Source organism: Sturnira hondurensis, unplaced genomic scaffold (genome assembly GCF_014824575.4).
Source record: "Sturnira hondurensis isolate 20B ecotype Veracruz unplaced genomic scaffold, ASM1482457v3 Scaffold0024152, whole genome shotgun sequence".
NCBI classification, from domain to species: domain Eukaryota; kingdom Metazoa; phylum Chordata; class Mammalia; order Chiroptera; family Phyllostomidae; genus Sturnira; species Sturnira hondurensis.
Genome location: NW_028096783.1, coordinates 1,472,994 through 1,498,463, shown reverse-complemented (window position 1 = coordinate 1,498,463; position 25,470 = coordinate 1,472,994). Strand labels below are relative to the sequence as shown.

The following is a 25,470-nucleotide window of genomic DNA, read 5'->3' as shown; positions in this document are numbered from 1 at the left end:
TGGCCGTTCTGCCATGTAAAACCTTTCCTACTTTTTATGTAGTCAAATTTGTTAATATTTTGCAGGTGGAAATTTATTAATTTTTTAATTGCATCTGGGTTTTGAGTCATAGTAAAAAAGCTTTCCATCCCTGAATTATATAGGATTTTTATTGTTCTCTGAAATCACTTTTTTTTAATGTATTTCATTGATTATGCTATTATAGTTGTCCCATTTCCCCCCCGACTCCCCTCTACCCTGCAGCCCCCTCCCACCCACATTCCCCCTCTCCCCACTTAGTTCATGTCCATGGGTGGTACATATGAGTTCTTTGGCTTCTCCATTTTCCATACTATTCTTAACCTCCCCCTGTCTATTTTGTACCTACCATCTATGCTTCTTTTCCCTGTGCCTTCTCCCTCATCCTCCCCTCTTTCCGCTGATAACCCTTCATGTGATCTCCATTTCTGTGATTCTGTTCCTGTTTTAGTTGTTTCCTTAGTTTGTTTCTGTTTTGGTTTTTAGGTTCAGTTGTTGACAGTTGTGAGTTTGTTGTCATTTTACTGTTCATAGTTTTGATCTTCTTTTTCTTAGATAAGTCCCTTTAAGATTTCATACAATAAGGACTCAGTGATGATGAATTCCTTTAACTTGACGTTATCTGAGAAGCATTTTATGTGCCCTTCCATTCTAAATGGAAGCTTTGCTGGATAGATTAATCTTGGATGTAGGTCCTTGCCTTTCATGACTTCTAACACTTTTTTCCAGCCCCTTCTTGCATGTAAGTCTTCCTTTGAGAAATCAGCTGATAGTCTTATGGGAACTCCTTTGTAGGTAACCGTCTCCTTTTCTCTTGCTGCTTTTAACATTCTCCTACAAAAACTGACCCAGAGCCAAAGGCTGACACCAGGTTCTAAAAGGCCATCCCCTTGCCTTAAGAGGGAGAACCTCTATGGTGATCTACATGAATAAGGACAAGGCTAGAATTCACTGAGACCACATCCTTCCTTCCTTAGTCCTGTCTAGTTTTCCTTACTTCCTCACATGTTTTTTCCTGAAAAATAGCCCCACCATATTGCCTGCCTTAGGCTCTGCATATAGAGAATCTATTCTAAGACCTGCCATCAGAAGACTCTAAGGATAAAATTCTGGAGTTGGGTCACTTGTGAGCTCACTGGCAACAAGACTTCATCACGATGCTAGGCATACAGAGTTAATAGTCCCCAGCATGTGCTAACAGTGCAGTTGCTAAGAGATCACCTACATAGATCTCAATCTCAGACAAGGTATGGGTTTGAGGAATATACTGGGTTACAGAATATCTTATATTTGAGAGAGAGCTGTGGCATTAAGTGTCTGTTACCAAATTCCACTGATGCTTTGAAGAGAGGGGGGGGAAACGATTGGAATAATCAGTCATCAGTTTAAAACAAAGTGTGAGTCAAATGTCTTCCTGAAGACTTTAAAGAGACTTCATTTCCTGCAGTAGAAGAGAAGACCCTGGACTTAATTGCAAGAGTGCCAGACCACCAGAGAAAGCTAAAGTCCAGCCTGCTGAGCCTCCCTTGCCAAAGGTATGTCTCTGATAGGGAAAGAGTGAGACCTTGTGATCTAGGATGGGAATATAGATTAAAACATTGGAAGACCATGAATCTTCAGATCCCCCTGAAACCTCTGGTCTGGCAGAAATGGCCACTCTCCCTTGCCAAAAGGTAGAAGCTCTTCCTTGATTGAAGAAAACACAAATGCCTCAAAAGAGGCAGGTGACTTGACAAGAAATTCTTGAATTCCTTAGCAGCTGCCCCATTCCTCCATTCTTATCACCAGACAAACAATACAAGTCAGGCCTCAGTGTGACTTCACTGGGTATTCTGTTGAGTCTGCCAAAAAGACAGGTTTTACAAAGAAGCGGCAGGGCCTGCAAACATGTACTGAGGAGGGATGGGGAGAACATACCTGGGTGTGGACGCTGTGTGTGCTGAGTCAAAATAGAAAACTCTGTAGAGGAGAATTAATTAATATGAGGGCACTGTCCAGCTACTCAGGATTTCACACACTCACAAGGGCTCCAGAAGGTGATTTTAGTAGCCACTGAATGAATGGTTCTTGAACGCTAGATAAAAGCGATGGTCCACATTAAATGAATTAGATATGTCAGAACTCCACCGCAGAATGAGGAAGAAGGATCAAAAGGCTTAGCGAAGTGTGTATGTAGGAATGAATCTGCCACATAAAACCAGGAAACTCGCCAGCTGCCTGTGTTTTTGATTAGGTTGGAGGACTCTCCTTTCACCCAAGAGATAAAGGATATGTTCGTGAAGAGGGGACCAGCAAGGGTGAGAAACTCAGCAGCGGCTGTCTTCTATGGGCTAGGGGTGGGGAACGAACCTGTTGTGACAGGACTGAATGTCTACCGAAACCTTGATCTTTCTCCCCTTTCACACCTCCTCTTCCTTCAGTCTTCTCATTCTCAGTCACTCAAGTCAAAAACTTGGGAGTCATTCTCCATTCCTCTCTTGCCTTCAGCTCTCCCATCAAATCTTTCAACAAGCCTGTCAGCTATCCCTTATGGATGTATTGCATGTACGTCTTACCTCTCTCCATCTGCACCATGACTGCTCTAGTCCAAAACACCATCTTCTAAGCTTTGGGTAGCAACACTGGTCTTTCACTAGTCACTCTGCTTCTTCTCTCACCTTCCTGCAAACCACTGTCCACCAGCAGTCAGAGCGATCTTTGTAAAGCATAAATTAGATCAAGCCTTTCCCCACCTAAAACTCTCCAATGACTTTCTATCACCCTAACGTAAAATCTGACTTCTTATTCTGCTGTACAAGGCCCTGGCTTATGGCTCCCGCCTCACCTTCCGTCACTCTCTGCCACTCTGTCTCGGCACTGCTTTTTCTGGCCCTCAAACCTGCACATTCATCCTGCACACCAAAAGGTTGTGGGTTCCATCTCTGGTCAGGTACCTACAGGAGGAAGCCAAGTGAGGTCTCTCTTTCACAGCTCTATCTCTATCTCTATCTCTCCATCTCTCTCCCTGCCCCCTTCCTCTCTCTAAAATCAATAAACATACCCTCGGGCGATGAGGAAAAAACAAATGAAGCCCACCCTGTGGCATTATGCCCTCACTGGCTACTACCCCATGCCTCTGCTCTGCACCCTTTGCTACAAGGGGCATTAACCCCGCCTCTTATTTTCTGTACTTGGATGCTTTGCCATCTTAGACCATTCTGCCCTTCCCAGGGATAGCCAGTTTCTAGACACAGTAGATAACTTGCCCACGAGTGCACTTTTCAAAGGCAAACCAGCTAACCCCGAGTGCAGCCCCAGCCACCGTCTTCTCCAGGCTCTCACACGCAGGGTTGGTGTCCACCTGTCTCCGTCACCCCTGGGCCAGGCACCAGTCAGCTGCAAGCAGCCCTGTGCACTGGAGCCCGCTGAACGTATCCGAACTAGCCAGTCCTAGGCCTGCTTTCTTCACCTCCCTCACCTGTTCCTGCCCATGACCTCTACAATGAGGACTCCTGCCTGCAGTCCTCCCTCACCTTCTGCCTTCTGACACACCCTGGTGCTTACAGAGTGTCCCCTCTGCTTGGGAAATGTAACACACACAACCCTTTCAGTGCCAATTGCCTGCTGGTCTGCTGACCTTACTATACCTCAAACTTTCTATTAATATTGTACATTTTTAAATACTAGGTTCTCAAGTGTTATGTATATACACTGTCTCGAACTGTTCATGTCCCATGCCTCAACTTACTCCAGTCTGGCTTCTGCTCCCATCACTCTGTTGAAGCTACTCTTACCAAGGTCACCGATGACCTTCAGATGAAATAATACCAAATAGAACAGGCACTCTTTCAGTAAGTCATTCATAAATCTCTCTTTTATGATAAACACTTGGGCTCCAACGATGGACAGGACGGAGAGGTCCCAATCTTCAATGAGTTTACACACAAGTGAAGCAAATACACACAAGCAAGTGTGACAGTGTTAAAGGGCACTTAGTAGGAAACACACCTGCTACTTCAAACTGGCAATGAAAGCCCCAGACTGAAGACAAAGAGGAGCTGAGAGCCTGTCCTCCTCAACACACCACAGTCCTCAAGAGGGCCAGTCACGCCTCCAGCGCAACCCATGCAGAGGCCGCTGCCCTGGCATCTAGCAGCACCCACCTCGCGCTGCAGCTGGTGAGGCAGAGGCCTGGGGAGGGGACAGGAAAGGGAGGGCTCAAGTGCAGAACCACGGCCCCACCCAGAGCGCTTGCAAGTGGCAAGCAACTTGCTCCTCTCCTCCTGTGTGGGCAGAAAGCGCATGAAGCCAAATGAAATAAGGGCTCCAAAATAATCTGTTGTAAAGTTTGAGGACACCAGTGAGAGAATGTTATCTCTCTCCTTGGAACGGCCACTGGCTGAGCTATAGGACCTTGGTGCTTAGCCGTGTGCTGCTAAGGAAGCTCCGGAGGAAGCTGGATCCACGCCCTGCCCTTCGAGAGGGCAGAGAACGTCTACAGGGAGGGTGCTGGGATGGACACAGAAAATGGGCACACAGACACCCTGCCACCTGTGGGTTCTGAAGGAGGGAAGCTAGCAAAAGGAGCTCCCTCCGGAAGCTGAAGGGATTTTCCCAAGTTCGTTGGTCACTACGTGGTAGAACCAAAACAAGGATCTCCTCTGCAGGTGGGGGCGGGGCAGGGCACGGGGCGAAGAGAGCAGAGCAGTGTAACGCAGATGGAGTACAGACTGGGGCTGAGAGACGCATTGCTTTCCGTGAGCAGGAGCAGAGTGCTCTACAGCCTGGGAATGCGGGGTCATGAGCAAAGAGTCCTGCCCACCTCCACGAGCCATGAACAAACCGAAGGATCCTAAACCCTTCTTCAGCACCAGGTTTGTAGGCAGAAGGGTATGTATGAGGCTTCTGACCATGGAGGAAAAGGTCGGATGGAAATAGGGGAGTGGGCCCACAACGGGGAGGCTGGGACGCCAAAGCAAACCCAAGCCACCTTACAGGTCTGCCTGCGGCTCAGCAGGCTCCCAGGCTCCTACCTGATCACAGAGCCCCCGCTGCCCGGGACCAGCCTGGCTCCGCCCCCCACCCTAAAGCAGGGAGTCCTGACTCCGGAAATCAGTAATCTCTTGAGGTTTACAAAGTCTATGAAGTTTCTCACACAGTCTCTCCTCCACCTTTCCTTGTCATTTAACTTATTGAATTTTCAATAAGAAAGGTATTGGCATTGCTCAGCAGGATTCCAAAGTCTCATTTTCCAGGCTCAAGGGGCTCTGTGGCCTCACCTTGGAAACACAAGCCTGGGGCTTGATTCTGCCCATTGGAAAGGAAGCTGAAGGGGTGGGGGGTTGGTACTAGACAACGATTAAAAAGTGAGGCCTTTGTTTCTTTTCTGGTCGACTTCTTGCTGCCCTTAAGCCTTTGTGGAACAAGACATGGTATGGAAGGAAGGCAAGGATGAAATGGGAGGCGGGGTGGAGAGGCGAAGGGATGGGCCAAGAGGGGAGGGAGGGAGAGGGAAAAGGGAAGGGGAAAATTAGAAACATGGGGTGACTGGCTCATTTGGGGGTTTTCACCCCCTCCCCCTCCCCATCTCTAAAAAGGAGACAACATAGCACCCATTTCACTTCCCCCACAAGGTTACTGTGAGCACCAAATGAAAAACACGCAAAAGAATTTTTTCTAAGTATGGAACACTGGGCCAACATGAATTTAGGGCCAATTTTGAACACAGGTTAAAGGCCCTTAAATAACATAATTTAACACAGAGGCGAGCCTCCTGCCCGAACTATTTATTTTCTTACTACTTAATTTTTTAAACTTAGGCAGCTCCGAAGCTGACAGAGCCAACAGAGGCCTGTTTCAGCCTGTCCTGGCAAACCCCCATTCATGGCAGGTTTAGGGGTCCGGGACCAGCCTGGCTCCCAGCCCAGCACAGCACAGCCACCTCTGCAGGGTGGGTCTGTCGATGTTGGCCACACTCACTTGTGTGCAAACAGGAGACTACAAAATTCTCCACGTGTCTGCTTTTAAAATCGAGACCAGAGTATGTAAGAAATATCAAAAAACTTTCACTGTGGCCTGCGAAGGAAAAGGGAAGGCAGAGGGAAGAGGCATGGGCGAGGCTTGAGAGAGGTCTTTGAGGCAAAGGAAAGCTGCGGGGGCCCTATGAGGCCCTTCTCGTGGCTCTTAGGGAATTTTATACGGAGACATCTTACACCAGGGCAGATGGTTTTAAATTTGTAAATGAACCTGTTTTTGTTTAGCTGGTGGGTTCATTGATTTCCTCACATAGTTAAGTGATTTCCTCACTTAACTATAGGCATTAAACAGGAATGCTACTTTGGTCTTTGCCTTCCACCTATAGACCAAATGAAAATGAAAATAAGCAAAGTGGGAGTTGATAACCAGAATCATCAAGATAGAGTGGAAGAAAGAACAGATGTCAAGAAACAAGAAAGACAATGTGATCAGGGAAAGAAAGGATGTGATTTAGGCAGTTAAATCCACCAAATGAAGCCTGGAAGGGACAAACGAGAGGTGGATGCCTGCTGAGCCCTTGGAGTGTGAGGAAAGCTGTAACTCAATCATAGGAGTCACTGCACCGCTGACTCTGAATGTGGAGCTTTGCCTCTGTGAGAGTCAGGGACTCGTTTAGACAAAATGTTATCAAACCAGAAAAACGCATCACCACCGAACTGAGGAGTCAGCACACCTCCTACTAGTTCGTAAAGATTTCAGGCATTGTAAAGAAATCTACAGTCCAGGAACTTCATGTGTGTTAGACACGAAGAGAGACAACTCCTACCCTCGGTGAGGCCCCCTCTGAGCACTGAGCTATTTCAAACTGCAGTGGACAGGCTCCTTCACACTGCAGGTGCCCCGACCCTGCTGAGTCCAGAAAGTCTATGCACTTTTTTTTATTGCAACGATGGTTCGTGGTCTGTCTTTCATTGGACTACACGCCCTAGAAGAACAAGAACCTCATGTGTTTTGCTCACTAATGGGTCCCAAGTGAATGGAACAGTGGGCGAACATATCATTTACCCTCACTATACGTTTGCTTCCTGAATGAAAAGCGCTTCTGTGACAGCTGAGCCTTAACGTCCTCCAGGGCCTGAGCTCTGAGCTGACTTTAAAACGACTTCATTATGGAGACCTAAGCCAGGGGTGAGATTAGATAACACTGGGTATAAATAAAAATTAGAAATAAGCTTTTTTTAGCAAATGTTTATTTATATCAAAATACAAAACATTTCTGAAGCAGACTAATGTTACATGAGGAGCAATTAAATACTAAATTTCTTTTAATCAGTTTAATTTGCAACACTCCCAGGAACACCTCCAGGGGCCACACATCTTCTCACGTGGTGCGCCTTTTTTTTTTCTTTTTGTTTGTTTGCTTATGTACGTGTTTGCTGTTTTATTTTTAACTCACTATATGAACATGCAGTGTTACTGGCAATGAGTTGGTTAGTAGCCGGCAAGCCTGAAAATACCAGCGAGTGGAGCCGGGCACGCAGCCTGAGCCGTGGCCGGCCACAGATTCATTCTCTCCCTGACTGAGGTTGAGGGGTCACTCAGCTTTTAACTGGCAAAAGACTAAGGCCAAAGGAGTCACTGTCCTTGGTAGCCAGGGAAGGCATTATTGCTTAAAGCCACAGAGCAGGCGTGGCTCAGGGGCCATCTCCATTCGGGTCTTCTTTGTTAATTGGGAAGAGGGGGAGGACCACCCATCGGGAGCCCACCTGGTGGGGCAGCAGGGACAGCAGGCCCAGACCCAGGAATGGGAGGTCAAGGGCCACTGTGGGAGGAAGCCCCTTTCCCAAGAAAGCCAACAGGAGTTGAGAAGGGCTCCTCCCGGTCATGGCAGCCTGTGATTGGTGGATGGAGGAGGCTGCCTCTTGGACAGGCCCTTTATAAATGCTCAAGAGTTTGAAGACTCGGAGGAAAAAGCACCTAGTGGAAAGTGTAGCTGTTTCCACGCACTTCCCTTTCCTGACAGCGAGGACAGCGCAGGGGACAGGAAACAGGGGACTGAACGTCCTCCCCTTTTCATTACCATGACCGCCCCACACCCAGAATCAACCTGGGCTTCCCGTTTAGGCCCCCAGTTAGTGCATTCACTTTGGCATCGTGCACCTGTCAGCACACCCACACACGTGTATACACACACCCCAGCCCTCACACACGCACACACTCACAAATGCCTGCTTCTCTTTCAGAGTCCACTCAGGAAGCAGAGAAATGTCCCATCTTTACCATCATCCCCTGTTCTGAGGGGTCCCCTTGACCACAGACCTCCCAGACCCAGGCCCAGGCTTGGCACCCGCTGGCATTCCCAGGCTTTGAGGAGAGGGTGGTGGAACAGGAAGCCCACCGGGGACAGGTTACACAAAGCACAGAGCATGTTCGTATAAGGCTTTGGTGCAGCACCAATTCAATGTTCTTACAGTTCGGGTTCTAGGTCGTCTTTTAAAGAAAAAAAAGCTTACTGAAAAAATAGTGTTTTTATTTACTTTTCAGTTACATACCTGAAGTTCAAATAGTAAGCCTCTAGTTGCCATTTAAGTTCACACTCAAAGGTGTTCTGTGTGCAGCTGTACAATGCGTTGGTTTGTCTTTAACAGTTAACCGAAGTCAGCCAACCAATGCCGTGGGTCAGCTGCCCATGACACTGACTTGCACCAGCCCATACATACAGAAAAGAGAGAGAACACAAAAGCCACCCCTAAGTCCCCCACCCCAAACCCCTAGGGAAAAAAATCAAAGACAAAATACAGCAAATTGTAAGGAACCAGTGGGACAAAGGAGGTTCAGCCCAGCTGGCCTCTTCAAGAACAGCACCATAAAGCACCCTAGCGTGGTGATGTTGGAATACTTGACATTCGAGAAATGGAAACGAGTTGGAATGGTCTTCAGAAGACCTAGCATGGACAGAGGGTAACCCCCAAAGAAAGCTGGAGGAGGAAATGAAAGAGTTCGAAATGAGAGCAAGAACTCCCACGACGAAACTGAGAAGTCGTACCCAGACTCATTAGAAAAGAACTAATGCGAGAGGTCCCTGGGCATCTAGAGGTATGGGTTTTAAGGGGCCCTGGGCGGTGGCAGCAGAAGCCCCTCCCCACCCACAGTGCCCAGTCAACCCCCATCCGCATGTCCGCAGACCACTGGGTGAGACAGGGGACAGCAATTCACACAAAGTTGCCTCAGGGTGTGAAGTGGAAGATTACACCCAGGATGACAGATTTCTCCTGGGACAAGAGGAAATGTTGAAGAGAAAAGGAGCCAGACGTCACCGAAAGGAAAGGGATGTGGTTCCTCCAACCAGTGCTATGAAAAAGGAGCACCTGGCGAAAGTCCATCCCCATCTATGCTAGATGGCAGTTCAGAAATTAAATCCAAAAGTGACGTTAAGGTTTTCTGAGGTTGATGTGTGCAACTCGGTAAATGGAGCTTTGAACTGCTATTCTCTACTAAACCAACTGTTCCACTCTCGATGCTCCAGCCTGCAGTTGCAGAGACTGGTTGGCCCATGAGGCCTTCCCTCCCCGCCCCCGGGTGCTGCACCCCCAGAGACCTCGCACTCCAGTACCGCGGCCATCTCTCAGGGACAGGACTGCGCTGCCCTGCTCACCCGCTGTCCACAGTGGTTTACCCTGAACATGGACGGCAAACAGGAGTGAAAGAGCCTAGCAAGAAGCCAAAGAGTGATGAACAAACCCCTCTTCCCCAAGCTCCTGGTTGATGTAATAGGGGAAAGGATGGGGCCCACACGACCCTTGGGTGAGCAGCCCCCTGTGGATCTGTTTGCTCCAAACGCTCCTTCCATAGAGCAGACAGAGGTAGCAAAATTCCAACAATCCCACTGCATGGGAGCCAGGGAATATGGCACAGGCGTACAGGATGGGCCTCCAAGGCTCAATCAGAGCACCCAGCCCCCCACCTGTCCCTTACCTGAAAGGTTCGAAGACAGGAAATTTTGCTTGCTCCAAATACAATCAGATCCCAGTCCAGTTGTGCCTCTGTTGGGCTATCTACCCTTTCCTCTCCCGTGTCCACCCTTCCACCACCTCTCTGAGGGCTGTGGCCAGGATTACACCCCCTTGATTTCATCTCCAACATTTCAGGGCAGGGGCTATGTCTCTTGTCTTCACTTTTCCTCACATAACTGAAGAGCCCAATGGGAAGCTAAAAATGGGACAGGAGTGTGCAAGTCAGTGACTCGTGGTCTCGCATACCTCGATGCTGCCGAGGATGGAGCCTTGGGTTTGATGTGGACAGAAGTGGTGTACCATAACCCCAGAACTGGTGGAGGCACTGGCCCTCAGGGGGCCTGTCCTGCTGAAGACGTCTACTCCACTGGTTACACGTGCGCTGGATGTGGGACAGGGAGTGTGGAGAGAGTGGAGGGTTTCTCTGGGCGCCGAGAGAACAGGGATGGAAAGCCTCCTTCGTGCAGAAGCGTTGCCAGGTTGGAAGGGGATGCACACCAGGAAGGGACACGGAATATGCTGCTTTTGCTCTTGCTCAACCTCCCTAAAAAAATTCATAAGAAACATCTGGCTGAATCCTCACTTGGCCTCAGGACTGCAGGGCACACTCATCACACTCGAGGACGGACACACAGCCACTTGGACCCAGTGTTGGAGCCCTTACATACTGCAGGACAAGACGCGGTTCTCCTTCAGTGTCTGTGAAAAGGAGAAAGTGTGCTGAGCAGGTAATCCCGGGGGCCCAAGGACAGTGCCTGAGTGAAGGGCAGTGACTTCATTATGTAGGCCAAAGGGTCAAGAATCAGACACAAGCTCCACCCTATCCTTAACACTCTTCCCATAATAGCCCAAAAATGTTCAAAGAGCCCTGCCTGTGGCTGAGGCATCTGTGTTCCTTCCTCTAATGATCAAACCCCATGGGACAAAAGCTCTTGGAAAGCATGACACTTTTGTTGGAGAGAAGGGGTCAGCATGGCCTTTCTTTAGTTGACGGGCATGACAAGAGCAGAGACTGCATCCACCAGCCTCTCCCGCACCATGTGGCCCTGCACCAACTTCAAAGGCATCCCTCTCAGCTCCAGGCCAGTCAGAAGAGAGGGCTGGCACCCAGGGGGTCCTGCTGAGGCTCCAAGGTGTGTGGCTGTTGCAGCCTATGTGAAGTCTTGGATTCTCAGAGAGGTATTCTGCAGGGCGCACAAAGTTTCCCACTCAAATACAAGGCAGCTCCCGCTCCCCAGAATCCGCAGTTCTGGGGCAAAGTCCTCAGTTCTAAATTGTTCCGTTCTCTACGCCCCAGGCCAGGGCCAGAAGGAGTTTCCACCTGGCTCCCCCTTCCCCGGTATGCCCAAAGCTCTTCTCTCACTCTTCATCCTCTCCTTAGTGTCCCCAGATTGGACCATCCCATCTCCAATGCCACCTGATTCTCCACATAAAATGCTAACCGAACAAAAACATATTTCTACTAGCGATCACATTCACACTGGTTCCAAGAAGCTGCAGCAAGAGCAAGCGGGGTATTCTTCTCCAAGACCGAGTCCACGCATAGGCCTCCCAAAGCTGCCTCAGGACGCCTCCCTCTCACCACCACACCCTCCGGGCGTGCTTGAGTCAGGACGGGAGCTGGAAGCCCCTGAAGTCATCTTGACTTTCTCCTTCTAATGCTGCTGAGTTGGATTCCTTCGGAGGAACTGAGGACCAACCCACAGCAACGCAGGGATGAACTCAACTGCCATCCTCACTATTAAGCACCTGTGCCAAAGCTTTCAAGCCATAGTGGCCCCTCCCACTGACAAAAAATACTGTGGCAATACTGTGACTCTGGGTTTAAGGAGCTATTAGACCCAGTAGCTCCTCCACCACCTTTGGCTCACTTGGATGGTTTTGTCATTTGTAAAATTTTCACTTATATATATTTCCACCTGAAATACCCAAGCAACTCTGAACAGAGTATCTCCAAGGGAGAGGCACAGAGGAAGGGTGGGGAAGGAGGGGCGTCAAGGCATGAGCTAGTATCCCAGACCACCTGGAGAGGTGGTCCTGCTCCAAACATCTCTAAGCACAGGTACAAAAATAAAGCAAACTATGACTTCATATAGATATATAGATATATAGATAAGCTAGCTAGATAGACTTTATATAGGTTTTCTCTCTAAGTACATATGTGTGCCGAGGGCACCAGCCCCCGCCCCTCTGGCCCAGCGGCGGACTCCTGCCCTCCCACTGCCCACTCCCCTGGTCCCGTGTGCCCGAAGCCTTCTCCTCAGGACTATTGCATCTGATGCTTGCGCCCACCCGCCCTTTACAGAAGTTCCCATCTCCTTAAAATAGAACAATTATGTATATTTATATAATTTTATATACAATCTTCATAAAAATACACTAAAGGTGGTATATTATTTTTACCCTCCTAACAAAACAGAAGTTGCCTACGAGAGAGTCAAACAAAAAGAGGCCGGATGCTCCCCGGGTGAATTAGTGTGCACTTACAAATCCCCTCCCACACACCACACACACCCCACACCATACAAACTCCCACACAGCACAGCCCACATACCCCCTACACACTACCAACACACACCACACCACACAAACACCTACAACAGACACCACCACACACAAGGCACACACCACACACACACCACACCACACAAACACCTACAACAGACACCACCACACACAAGGCACACACCACACACACACACCACACCACACAAACACCTACAACAGACACCACCACACACAAGGCACACACCACATACACACTCTTACCTCCTGTACACACACCACACCACACAAACACCTACAACAGACACCACCACATACAAGGCACATAACACATACACACTCTTACTTCCTGAACCCAGCAAAGGAGCACAGAATAGAAGCTGGCTGGGGCTTAGAGACCAGACTGAGAACCTTGTCACTGCAGGGGGACAGGTGAGACAACCCTATTCTCAGACCCAGCCAGGACACCGTCTACTCATGACAGACCTCTGATCGTTTGCAATAGGCAACAAAAATATGCATTGATAGTGTGATTGACAATTTCCCTTCTAAAGACTAAACATGACCGTGAGGAGGTCAACTCCCCTCCACTGGAGACAAGGTTTCATAGGTGCCCTAACCTACAGGAAACAAAAAGGCCCTAAGCCCTCCTGACCAATGTGAGGAGTTGGCATTTTCCCCTTCCTTACACACAGGTGAAGACCCCACACATGGCCCAAAAGCATGCTTGCAGTATTAGTAAGGCTGAAAATGCAAATCCCCCTCCCCAGCCCAACCTTTCTCCCTGCCCGAATTCCCTGCCCCACCCAACCATCTCCCCGTGGTAAACCATGCACAAGTTCAAGATCCCTGGAGCCATAAGTAAGTGGGATAAGGAAGGAAAGGGAACCTAACTGGTGTGTATGTGGGGTGGAGGAAAAGAGCTTGCCCTAGTTCCTAAAATAAATCCAGGAAACCCAGTGCCTGGAGGAGATGGAGCATATTTCTCCAAGGCCCAGAGAACCATTCATGTCCCCATCTAGTGGGACGGGAAAGGCAGCGAGCCAAGGGACCAGGGACAAGAATTTGTACCACCTGAATTCCCCAGTCTAGCACTCCTGGCCAGCGGCCCAAAGCTGACAGCTATGCCAGCAGCTCTCTCAGGAACCCCTGAAGACCACTGCAGACCACCCCGGAAGGGCAAATCCACGTGGTTCCCACTGCCAGTTGCTGTTCTACCAAAGTAGTTAGAACTCAGGATACTCCGACTCATCCTTCTCTACGGCATGGCCAACCATTAATGATATTTGCACTAATTCCTAATTTTTCCTTATCCTACCTAGGAACCCTGGGGGTATGGCAGTGTCTTTAGATCAGACTCATCAGCTAGAAAGTTTCCCATCAGTGTAAAATAAGGTCATGAAAACGCTTCTACCCTCTCAACAATCCGATACACAAAACATCTGGTCGGGTGGGGCAGGGAGATTTGCTCATGAAAAACTTAGTTGACAGCACAGACAGGGAGGCCCAGAACTGAAACACCAGATCAGTGAGGGCTCACTACCAGTCCAGGGCGGGGGGTGGGGCATGGGGTACGAGATACCCCTAAAGCACACAGCAAGTTGTTAGGAATGATTAGGTCCAATCCGGGCTTCAATTCTTGGTTTATTGACTTCTTCTAAAGAAGAGATTTTGAATTCTGCTTCTTGATCAAAAAGGAGGCAGAGTTGGAGAGAATAGAGAGGACAGAGGCATGGCTGGGCTGATCTCAGGGTCAGCCTTTTTCCCCACCGAGGTGGACCAGACTGGTGGCCTTAATCTACCAAACAAAGAGAAACTGGAGAAAAAACTTCTAGGTATAAAGCCACTGTGGAGCTTCATGGTCTGCAGGCAGTCTCTCTCTACCCAGGAAGAAATGGGTAATAAAAAACCAAACCCCAATCCCTCTCTTCATTACCAGCAACAGGTTCCCAGGACCAGTTTTAGACCAGGAGAGAGGAGGAAAAGGCCACCTGCCACTCTTGCTTATGAGAACACAGAGCACACATGCACAGAATGATTCTTCCTTCTCCCCGGCCAGAGCTGTTTGTGCTAGCCTGGGGCTCTCAAGACAAGCATCCTATTTGGGGGCTTGAGGAGCCCCCAATAACAAAGAGATAAAGTTGAAAGACATCACAAAAAATATGTCCCTGTATGCTTTGGGCACTTAGTGTTATAGGCTAATTCTAGAGGAAGCAAGATCTAGTTAAGAAGCAAGACCTTTTTCAAGATCCAGTCTGGGCCTATATGCCAAGACCCCAACCCCAGAGTCTTTTTGCAATAACAGTATCTCCCTCCCACCACTGCCCCCAGATGACCTTCACTGCCACCCCTTCTCAGCCTGCCCCTGCCCCGGGGCAATCACTCCTCTCCCTTTCCTTGGCATGACCTCCAACCTGCACCCTGCACCTTTAGGAGTAGCTCGGTTACCACGTACCCCAAAGAGAGGAGTAAGCCTGGATGTACCCTGGCTTTGGCCTCACTGTCTTACCCCCGGACCCCCACTTTCTACTCCATGACTCACCAAACTCTCTGTCGCCCTTCCAGCCTTCCAGACACCTGGCAAAAGAACTTGACCTCCTCTCTCTGCTCTAACTCCCCTTCCTGAAATACCCACTCCATCAATTACCTTATTCACTCCTGATCTGGACATTAGCATACCCTCTGGGCCATCTCCCCAGAGCAAGCAGCGCAGCCCCAAGGGTCCCCAAGCCCCCAGGCTGCTGAGCATGCCTCCCTTTATTCTGGAGACAGAGGAAGGCAAAGCTGGGCGAGAAGGCCCAGTGAGAACACGCACTCTTCCTGGGGGGGCTGCGCATCTACGCCCTCAGCTCCTTCCCACTGCTCCCCAGCAATCCCCATGGTGCCCCCAAAGGTCTTTTACATGCAAGCAAAGCAAGCCCAAGGTTAACCATGAGCTCTTCTTTTCTTATGTTTCTCTGCCTAATAATAAAATGTACTTTATGTACAATTCTTCCCAACCCACCCCAAGCCCCCAAAAGGCTTTTTCTAACAACATCGGAAGAAACAGCCCTAGTCCTCCACACCTCAGCCCCGGATTCTAGTCCTGGGGAGTGGCAAAGCCGCCCTGATAATCTATGAAGTCTGTTTCTTCGGCTATTTTGGAGAAAAAAGAAAGCCTAGTCAGGAAATTACCCATCTTAACTCTACCCAGTTTCCTCTGCATGAAAAGGGCACAGGAAAACAACTAAATCAGTTCAACCCCAAATATTTAGATCCCAAATCAAAAATAAACACAGCCAGCATTTGAAAATATTAAAATATTAATAACTTCTCACCCCAATCCACCCCTGCTTGAGAATCCCCCACCCCACCCCAGGAGCATGACCGGGGACCCTGCCAGCCCTATGGGGTGAAGCAGCCTTCCTGCCGAGAGCAGAATCTCAGAAGGCCCCTCACAGCCCCCATCTCTCAAGCAAAGCCACTGGGGAGCCAGACTGCGGCTGTGGCGGCGGTTCCCCAGCACAGCCTGGGGGGGCGGCCACAAACGCCCACCCACACGCAGGACCCCATGCCTGCAGGGAAACCCGCTCAGTGTTGCCAAGAAATGGGACTCCCCTTCTCCTGGTTGCTCATTTTCTTGCCCTGGGCAGCCACAGCCTCGGATCTCCCTGAGTGTCCCAGCTCCTCCTAGGAGCAGGGACCCTTTTCCTGGTCTAGGAAATCGCCTGCGGCCCAAACAGCCCAAGTTTCCTGTGAAGATGGAGAATGGGGCCACAGACCAAGATGGAGACACAGCCGTAGATTTTCATCCAAGTTACTTCTACAGCGAGGTGACCAGACCATCAAAGGGGGAGTTTGGAAGACACTGATCTCCCACACAGTGGAGCGTGAAAGTCCGAGGAAGCTCAATAGCGCTTGTTGCAATTGTTCAGCGGCAGAGTACAAAGGACATTTGGTCCCTAGAAATGGGTACACCCCCGTCAGGCTCACATTCATAGCCACACCCTCACAGCTGCACACACCCAGCACTGAAGCGTGTGCCAGCGACATCCCGACCCTCCATCACATGGACAGAGGGGGCTGCATTCTGTCATTTTCCAACACAGTCCTTAAAGGAAGAACTGAAATAGCTCCCAGGGGTGTAGGAAGGCTGCTGGCCTTCAAGACACTGTCACAAGAAGGAAGCCCTCTTGGGAGGAGAAATTAATCTGAGGCCATTCAGAGAGGTTGGCCAGGGTCCTTCCCTAGCCTTGGGCGTGCCCAGCACAGCTGCTGCCCAGTGGCCAGTGAAAAGCACTGCTCCAACCATTTGGTCTGATGTGCTTGAGGTAAGGGGCGTGGCCAGAGGAAGAAAAGAAGGAAGGAGCCAGCGCCTTTAGCTTTGGCAACAGCTCACTGCTGGTCCCCCAGGAAAGCACAGCTGTAGTCTGAGGCACCTCAGCCCGGGGTTTGGCTCTGGGCCCTGTGTGACATCCTAACAAAGCAAAGCCTTCCCTCATTTTCTCCTTTATAACCCGAAGAACCTAGAATTCCAAATCCGGGCTTAGAAAGTTTGACCTCATTCATCCTGAAGAGCCACATCCTTGACATCCCACATTCACATTCCAGTTAGGATCTGGCCCAGGCTGAGAAACGGCACGTCGTGAGAGTACAGACAGAGGCCACCCACGGATCCAGGGAGACCCCACGTGCCCTAGGAGAGGTATTCAGTGAGTCACAGATCAGGGCTCGGTGGCAAAGGTCATGCTGCCGCAGGAAAGACAGTCACCTCACCTCGGCTCTTCCGTTTCACTGGGGCTGTCGCCTGGCGGTCGGATTTGGATGCACGGAGAAGTGCATTAGCAGGAAGGTCCTGGTCCCCCTCTGTGGGCACAGGCCCAGCCCCAGAGAGAGGAGGCGGTTGGCAAGATGGGGGCCAGAAACTGCCCCTTTCCCTCTTCTTCACCACAACTCTGTCACATTCAGAAATGAGCTGTGGCCATGTGATTTATGTGGCAGAACCCCATTGGTGGAATTGGCCCCCAAGCACTAGGCAAGAGGAAGGAAGCACCGGGGTCTACGTGGCAAAGAAGAGTTCCTCCCCAAGACGGGAGCTCCCAGCAAGGGGTGGCTTCCCCTGCCCTGGGTCATGGAGCAGAGCCACTGGCAACAGGGCCACAAGACTCCCGGATGCCCCCAGTGCTTCCACTTCGCCAATGTCTCAGCAGGTGACCGAGGAGAGGTAGATGTCCCCAAACCCACCAAGACAGCAGCACCGAGAAGGAAATACTTCAAGGAACCTGACAGCCCCCTCGGTTCCCCGGCAGCAAGAAGAGCAGGCTCCTGCCAAGAGGGGAAGGGAAATCAGGTGCGCCCCATCTGCCCTCAGGGCCTTCTGCCTGTGCTGGGGCAGCATCATCATCTTATTGGAAGAGATACATCTTTAGTCATTTTAAGATGACCTCACAGAAGCTTCTGGGTGCGAATAGCTGGAACTGGGACAAGATCTTAGCAGAAGAGGGCTCAGAGCCAATGCCACTACCCCCCCACCCCCCACCCCTTCTACCTTCATTCCCATGCCTCAGCCAGTCCCACTTAAATGGAACCAGGAGAAGTGAGGGGGGCCAGAGCACCCCCAGAACCCAGACATCTGAGGCGTCTCAGCTTCGTCTGACCCCGTTCCATCGGAGGCGGGGTCCACAGGGTGGAGGAGGCCCATGGCAGGGAAGAGTCTACAGGCAGCACGTGGAGATCATAGAAAGAAGGCGCCAGCAGGCTCCCCGCAAGTGGCAATTAATCAATCTAGGAAATTAGCTCCCACAAAAGGAAAGGAAGAACCCAGTCAGCAGCCTCGGATCAGCACTCCGGAGGGTGCCGAGCCAGAGGCGGGATATAAATAGAGCAGCGTCAGCTTGGCGCTCAGCGCAGGCGGCTCTGGAATGGAGGGCCCTGTGGCCCCAAGGCCCCAGACCAGAGGGACTGATGGGTGAGCCCAGTGCGCGCCTCAGGGCCTGCTCCTGGGCCCTGCTGCTAAGCAGCCTCTACTTCTGAGCCAAACTGTGGAGGACGATGCCACTGTGGCCCTTCGCCCACCACCCTTTCTTCACCCAGGAACCAAGAAATAGAGGCTTGTGTTTAGTTCTGTGGTGATGCATTGCTAAAACCCCAAACCAGGCAGCTGGAAAGCATGGCAAGCCCCCATTTCTGCTCTGGATGGGAGAAGGTAGTGAGTCAAATGATGAATTCAGCTGAGAAGGCATGAATCCTGTTTCAGGAAGAATCATCCCTGAGACAGACATCCGGGCCCCCGGCCAGCTCTCTGCCAGCCCTCCTCACAAAGCCCACAGGACAGCTGCCCTCTTCCTCCTCACTGACCACAGAAATAAACAGCACGTTGCTTCAATGTACATATATATACACATAGAGACACCCACAAACTACACACCTATGCATCTGTACCTATATCTATATATATGTAGAGTTTGGAAAGCGGGATGGAAGTCTAGCCCTCTCCTAGCACTTAAAAACACGGAAGCAGAAGCGGACGCAGAGAGCAGTAAAGCCATCACTTTCCTCTCCACTGTCCCAGACCTTTGACCAGGAGAGAAAATCAACCTTGTGAAGAGGGGCACAGGGGGGAGGAGGCCGACATCTCCCTGTGCCCAGTTCACCTCCTGATCGCCGCCCACAGCAGAAAGGTCTCCCCACACCCATGTCCTGAAGAGGAAGCCAGGCTCGGAGGAGGCTGTGGCACTGCCTGCGGTGTAAACAGGCAGAACAAGGGTCTGAGCAGCCCAGCCAGGTCAGGCCTCCATGGAGGGGCAGCCCGGGCCCCAGCACCTGTGCCCACGCATCCCTCCCTGGCCCACAGCCCAGCATTCTCGCTCAGGGGGCACTTAGAGTTGTGTCGTCACAGCAGAGTGGCATGGCCGGGGTCATCGTGATCCATGCTGTTGAGGATCGCTGTCTGGTCTTCCGGAAGCTGGCGATGGCACAAGTCCGAGAGGCGGGCAAAGGGGTCAGGCCTAGAATGTCTCTTCTTCTTTCGGAGGCAGACGGCTTCATCGGGCCACAGAACCTGAGAGTTTGGAAGCTGCGGAGCCTGGGAGGCAGGGCCGTCTAGCGGGGGGACACGCGCACGAAAGAGATGAGAAGAAAAGAAAGTGGGTGACAAGGAAGACCACGGCCTCACACTCACCTGTTCATCTGCCAGGGCACAGGCCCTGGGTTTCGGGTCTTACACAAAGGGGTCACCCACGTGTGTGCAGGAGACCAGAGCGAAGGGCAGCAGAAAAGCCACCTTCCTCACCACCAAGGCTGCCCGCTGCCCACAGCCCACGTCTGCTCCCCTGGCTCTCACAGAGTTGGAAAGGTGAGGTGGATCTGGTCAATCAATATGTATATTTTACCTTTTATTTTATATTAAATGTATTTATTTAACATTTTATATAACATTTATTTTTTCTTTTCATTAAAGAAATATTAATATGCCTTTTTTAGTGCCTCCTGACTACTCAGGGCTGGGCTTGGGACTGAACACACTTTTTCCATCCTCCACCTTCTTTTCAAGCAGTGATGGATTTTACACAAAATTTCAATCACGTGTAACAGTAAGGCCTGGCCCTTCCCGAACATCCAGGGGCACTCCTCTGCCCCACAGCCTTTCTGGGGATAGAGACAAAGTCCTTGCTTTCTAGAAGATCCTAGTTTAATGCAGGGGTGAGAAGGAGGAGACAAACTGTACAGACATCAAAACTACAGAAATGAAATTTCAGGTACTGCAAGTACTACAAAAAAAGATAAAATAGGATCACAGACAGCCTGTGCCTGAGACACTGCTACTCTCTGAAAGAGAAACATTGAGCTCTGAATCAGGAGCCTTCACAGGTCTGAGGGCAGAGCGCTCCCAACAGAAGGCACATCAAGTGTGCAAGCCGGGAGCCGGGAGCAAGAGTGCCATGTCCCAGAGACAGACGGCCACCGCAGCAGAAGCAAAGTGAGCAGAGAAACTGAGTCAGGACTGACAGACAGGGCATCCTAAGAAGTTTGAAATCTGTTCTGGTTTGGGGGGGAAGCTTCTGGAAGGCTTTAATGAGAAGTGTGCACGTATGTGTGCAAGTGTGCGCGCATGCCCCTAACCAAAGGGGAGGACACGTTCCTACATTTCCTACGGATCGTCTGGTTGCTCCGAGTGCAACGTGCTGCAGAAGGAGCCAGGGCGAAGGCACGAGGGCCCGTTAGGGGCTCTGGCAACCGTTGAGGCGAGAGATGAGCATGAGTCAGAATTGACTTCTCGTGGGTGAGACAGAAAAAAGTGGGTCAGATTCAGGATTTGTTTTCAAAGCTGAGCCAATAAGCCTGATCAAATGGATTGAGTGGAAGATGTCGGAGCCAAAGGAGAATCGAGGTAGAGTAGCCTGAGCAACTGGGTTGGTAGCAGTGCTATTTATGAAACTGGGGATGAACCGAAAAGCAGATTTGGAGAGGATGACCAATGACTTTATTCTGGGCATTATAAAGGATTATAAAACACCCAAATGCATGTTTAGCAAGCAACTGTAAGTAGGAGACTGGAGCTCATGGAATAGGTCCCGGCTAAAGGCATGGGGGAGCGCACCAGGGCACAGGACCACTGTAAGAGAGCAAGAGAGAACATGGGCACCTGATGTGGCTTTTTGGGGGGGGAAATGATAGATAGATAGATAAGAAAGGTCTTAGGCTGACATGAGCTTACGTAAATTGAAAATTCAGCTTTTGGATCCAATTTCCCGCCCAAACTCCAAAATTTTCATTTTCTTTTTCTCTGCCTCAGTATTCCCATCTATAAACTAACAGGATCCTAGAACCACCCAAAGGCTAAGTGAGAAATGAGTGCTCACCTTCTCCCCAAGATTCAAGGGGCCCCTGTATATTCCTTTTCTATAACCCAGTCTCTAAAGAAAGTCAATGTACGATAGTCATAAAGAGCTGCAAAAAAGGGAAAACCGTCCCGCAGTCTTCTCTGACAGCCCGTCGTATTCTTTAAACCACTGGTAAAATGGAGGAAATATGAAGGAATGTTCTACATCTGAAAAGGGGCTGAATTGTTTTTACACCGGCTTAGAAGCTATCCCTTACTGATGGACACATTAGACATAATGCGACAGAGATGTCCTTTTTCCAAAATGAGATTTCACCGTCCGAGAAAAGTCTAGTCTACCTACAGAAGCTGGGTCTGTGCCACAAAGTCCGCTAAGCACTGAAAAAGACCCCATAATTCCCATGTCCAACTGGAAGGCCTGAAATGACACAGAGGAAATATATAAGGAAGTCAGAGTATTCCCAAGGCATATTGCAAAATGGAAAAAACTAAGACACTATTTATGTTGTTTAAAAATACGGTAAAGGTGAATAAACAGAAAAGCTCTTGAAACCCCTGAGGAATGATTCCCAGGTGGAAGGAAACAGAATTGGAAGGACAATCAGAGATTTTCACCCTATCTTTCTTATTTTTACATGAAAATTATATTTGTGTATTAATTGAAAATTATGTGTTAAAGAGAAACAAAGAACAAGTTAACTGATAGATTAAATTCTAACAAAAAGCCAAGACCTGAACCAAACAATCCCATGATAATGGCGGGCAAGGTGGAAAGAGAGGTGCAAGATGCTTCCCGCCATTTACCGGATCGTTTCTTTGACTTCGAAGAGCCCTTGGATGGCTTTTTGGGCTTCCTTATCCGTTGGTATTTCAGAGCCTCCAGCCTCTCAGGTGCAGCAGCGTTCCCGGGTGCAGGTGGATGTGTTCTGGAAAGGGACAGTTAGAAAGGCACAGGTCAACCCCCAGGACAGGGAGCTTTGGAATCAGAGTGGGAAGAAATCCAAAGAGCTGGCCCGTGGAAGGACAGAGTACAGTTCTGTAGAGGCCCAGGTGTCCATAAGGGGTCCTTGTCCGCTGTGTCTTTCTATTGCTCCTGGAAGGGAGAAAACCCAGTAGAAAGCTCTAGCAGCAGGCGGCCTACCTCAGACGGAAACGAATCTTTGAGCACCAGAAGACCTAAGAAAGGGAGAGAGAGACTTTAATAGTAAGTCCCATCATGCAGAACTCAAGCAGGGAGGAGGAAGGTCAGCGAAGGAAGCACCTTCGACATCTGAAGTTCTTAGAAGTCATCACAACCAAGGCCTTTAAATGAAAAGGGCAGATTAAAGCAGGACGGGAGCAACCCCAACCCCAATCCACAGCCCTCCTCCAGCAAAGAGAAGATCAGGGCCAAACAAGGAACCCGGCTTCATAGGGCTCCTTCCTCTCCATCTACAAGGGTCAGGCAGAACCCAGCAGCTAAGAGCACCGAATACTTGTCATCTACCAACATTGCAGCAGTTCCGGCTCCCTGACCCTCCGCAGATGGGGCTCAGGTGTCTCCGGTCATGTAAGAGAATAAAAGAGGGTAGAAGTAGGTTACAATGATTACAGTGTCCAAATCTGCAGCCTTGCAAAGCACATGACACCTGTAGCAAGTATCCAATGAACCCCTCTATCGTAAGAAGCAACAGAGGAGCCAAGGTTGTTGGGACAGGAGACTGTGTATACGGGTCTCTTTCTTTCCCAGCCGAGTGGATAGTGCCATTTGCCTGATGGATCAAATGCATGGTTAGAATAAAGTCAATAATTTAAGTGAAGCATGTGCAGCCCAGGTAACAAAGGGGACTAAAGACAGCCAAGAGGAATGACTGCCTATGACAGACAATCTGTACTTGACAGAGAGAATTTTCAAGAGTCATAAAAGAAGAAAATCTAGATCTGTTATCAAGGGCATTCCTTCCCCAAGTAGGCCAAGCTTGGAGCCTGAGAAATAAAGGGGAAGAGAGAGACAGGTCACTCTTACTTTCCCACCAGTGCATTCCCAGTCACGGACTGTGTTTACACCACCTTTTACATCGCAGTCTGAGTTGCCCTGCGACACATTCTAGGGCTAGGGTGAATCCTCTCTGCCTTGATCCCTGCAGCTGCCGCTTCCGTTCTACCACCATTAGTTTGGGGTAAATCCTGATTCAAGGCAGCAGGAAAACATATCCTGTGAGGGGAAAAGAAGTCCCCAATAGTGAACAAGCCATTCGAAGCGTTTTTAAAAGTGACAGAGAGATGGGAAGATCACAGCTGCATCACCCCAACATCAGATATCTTTGTGGGAATGAGGAAGAAGAAACTCACAGACTAACTGTAGCTAAGTCCCTGGTTTCTGGGGTTTCCTGCATTAATGGGCCATGAAGCAACCTTCATCTTCTTTGATGGATGCCACCATTGTATAGCCCTTTAGTAAATAAAGTATCAAGAAACTCCTTCCAAGTTCAGATCAGAGACAACTTCTTGATGGTCTGCAGCCCCCTGATAGCACAGAGCTAGGCAGCCCAACCCACATGCCCAGGAAGGCACACACAGCCCAACTCACCATTGGAAGCCGGGTCTTCTACCCCCAAACACCCAAGCTGCCAGTTCCCCATTCCTTCCTCTTTCACAAACTCCGTTCTCTACCCACAGTGATCCCACACAGCAGCAGCAGCAGCTGGAAGGGAATTTGGAAGGCAGGCAAAGGATGGAGATGGCAAGGGCATGGGGGGCATGATTTTCCAATGCTGGCGGAATGTCCTCACCCCTTTCTCATCCTTGACTAAGGCTTCTTCGCGCTGCCTAAAAAGAAAATCACAGATATAAATCTGCTGCTCAGTGCATCTGTCTCCAGGTCCCAGCCAGCCTCCTCAGAAGGACCATGCAAGACAAGTGACGTACGGTCTGAGGAGGCATATGACAAGCCAGCGGACCTCAGAAGCAGTGCCCAAACACACCATCTACTAGGACATGCGAGAAACTGGTCCAGGGTGACCGTAAAAATTCTGCGGCTTCTCTAAGCCAGGTGAAACTTCCAGGGGTGTTTTTATCAACACAACCAGCAAACTGCTGCCATTATTGTTCTCGTCATGTAGCATCTGCTTTACCACTTACCGTGCCAGGCACTGACCTATGTCCCCACAATGACTTTCTTCAATCCTTACAACAACCCTACGAGGAGGTAACTAGGACACTGAGCCCATTTGTCGGACGGAGAAACTGAAACAAGGGGCTCATCCGATTATCCAGTTACTATGGGATAGAGCAGAGACTTTCAACACTAGGCTAACCTATTTTTCCAACCTCTTCCTAATAAAAGCAGGTTTAGAACTTACATCGAAGAAAAAAACTGCTTCCACACGTCATTGGAGAACTAAATCTGCTGACTGAACTGGCGCTCTCAGCTGTGGAGGCGGAGCCAGGGCGAGACACACCAGGGAGGGAAGGGCTGGCTGCTATGGGCAGCCGCTCTCCACTCCAGCGATGGCGATGGCTGGAGTGGGGTCAGCCCGTCCACTCTCGTGAAACAGCCAAGCTCCAGCCCTTCCGGGACACCTGCTGTTCATTCACCTGTTCTCGCCTTTGGCTCAGCTCTCAAACACAGAAACACAGCAGAAGAAGGCTCCTGAAGGCACCCAGACACTCTCCCAAAGCAGAAAAGAAAACCACAAGCAAGTGTCTGGAAAGACAGGAGGGAGGGAGGGAGGGAGGGAGAAAGAAAGGGAGGGAGGAGGGCCAAATGGGTCTTTATTTTAGCAAGCGATACAGAAAAGACACATGAAACATGGTCCAGCAGAGTTCACCTGCAGCATGGTAAGCCCTTTGACATCAAACTGCCTCCATTTTCTTGGAAGGGTGACCATGACCCCTATCAATGTCAAGCTCACCAAGGGGACTTTCAGGTAATAAGGCTTTAGGTGCTGGTGTCTCCCTGGAAGCTTGGGTGAAGCAACTCCATCTATCCCTGGGAAGAGGCCGGCAGGTACCCTGTCAGAACAGAATCCAGCCCTGGGCTCTCCAGGCAACTGAGGAGACACCAGGCCTCTTTCTAATCAGCCTCGACTCTTCCCAAACCCGTTGCAGACTCCGGGTGCTCCTTCTCCCAGGAAGTCGAAGCACTACCAAAAGGTGAGGGCCTCCGAGCTCGGGCAC

The 25,470-nt window shown here is 50.0% G+C and overlaps 1 protein-coding gene across 1 annotated transcript in view; it reads right to left on the bottom strand.

Annotated features, from left to right (window-relative positions):
• Window positions 1-15,839: 15,839 nt before the first annotated feature.
• IGSF9B (immunoglobulin superfamily member 9B) overlaps window positions 15,840-25,470 on the bottom strand; it is a 49,057-nt gene continuing 39,426 nt past the window's right edge. The window contains exons 19-20 of the mRNA XM_037038228.1: window positions 22,117-22,238; window positions 15,840-19,571 (exon numbers count right to left, since the gene is read on the bottom strand). Of these exons, the coding sequence (XP_036894123.1) occupies window positions 19,363-19,571; window positions 22,117-22,238 (331 nt within the window). The 3' untranslated portion in view covers window positions 15,840-19,362. The remainder of the gene's footprint in view (window positions 19,572-22,116; window positions 22,239-25,470) is intronic.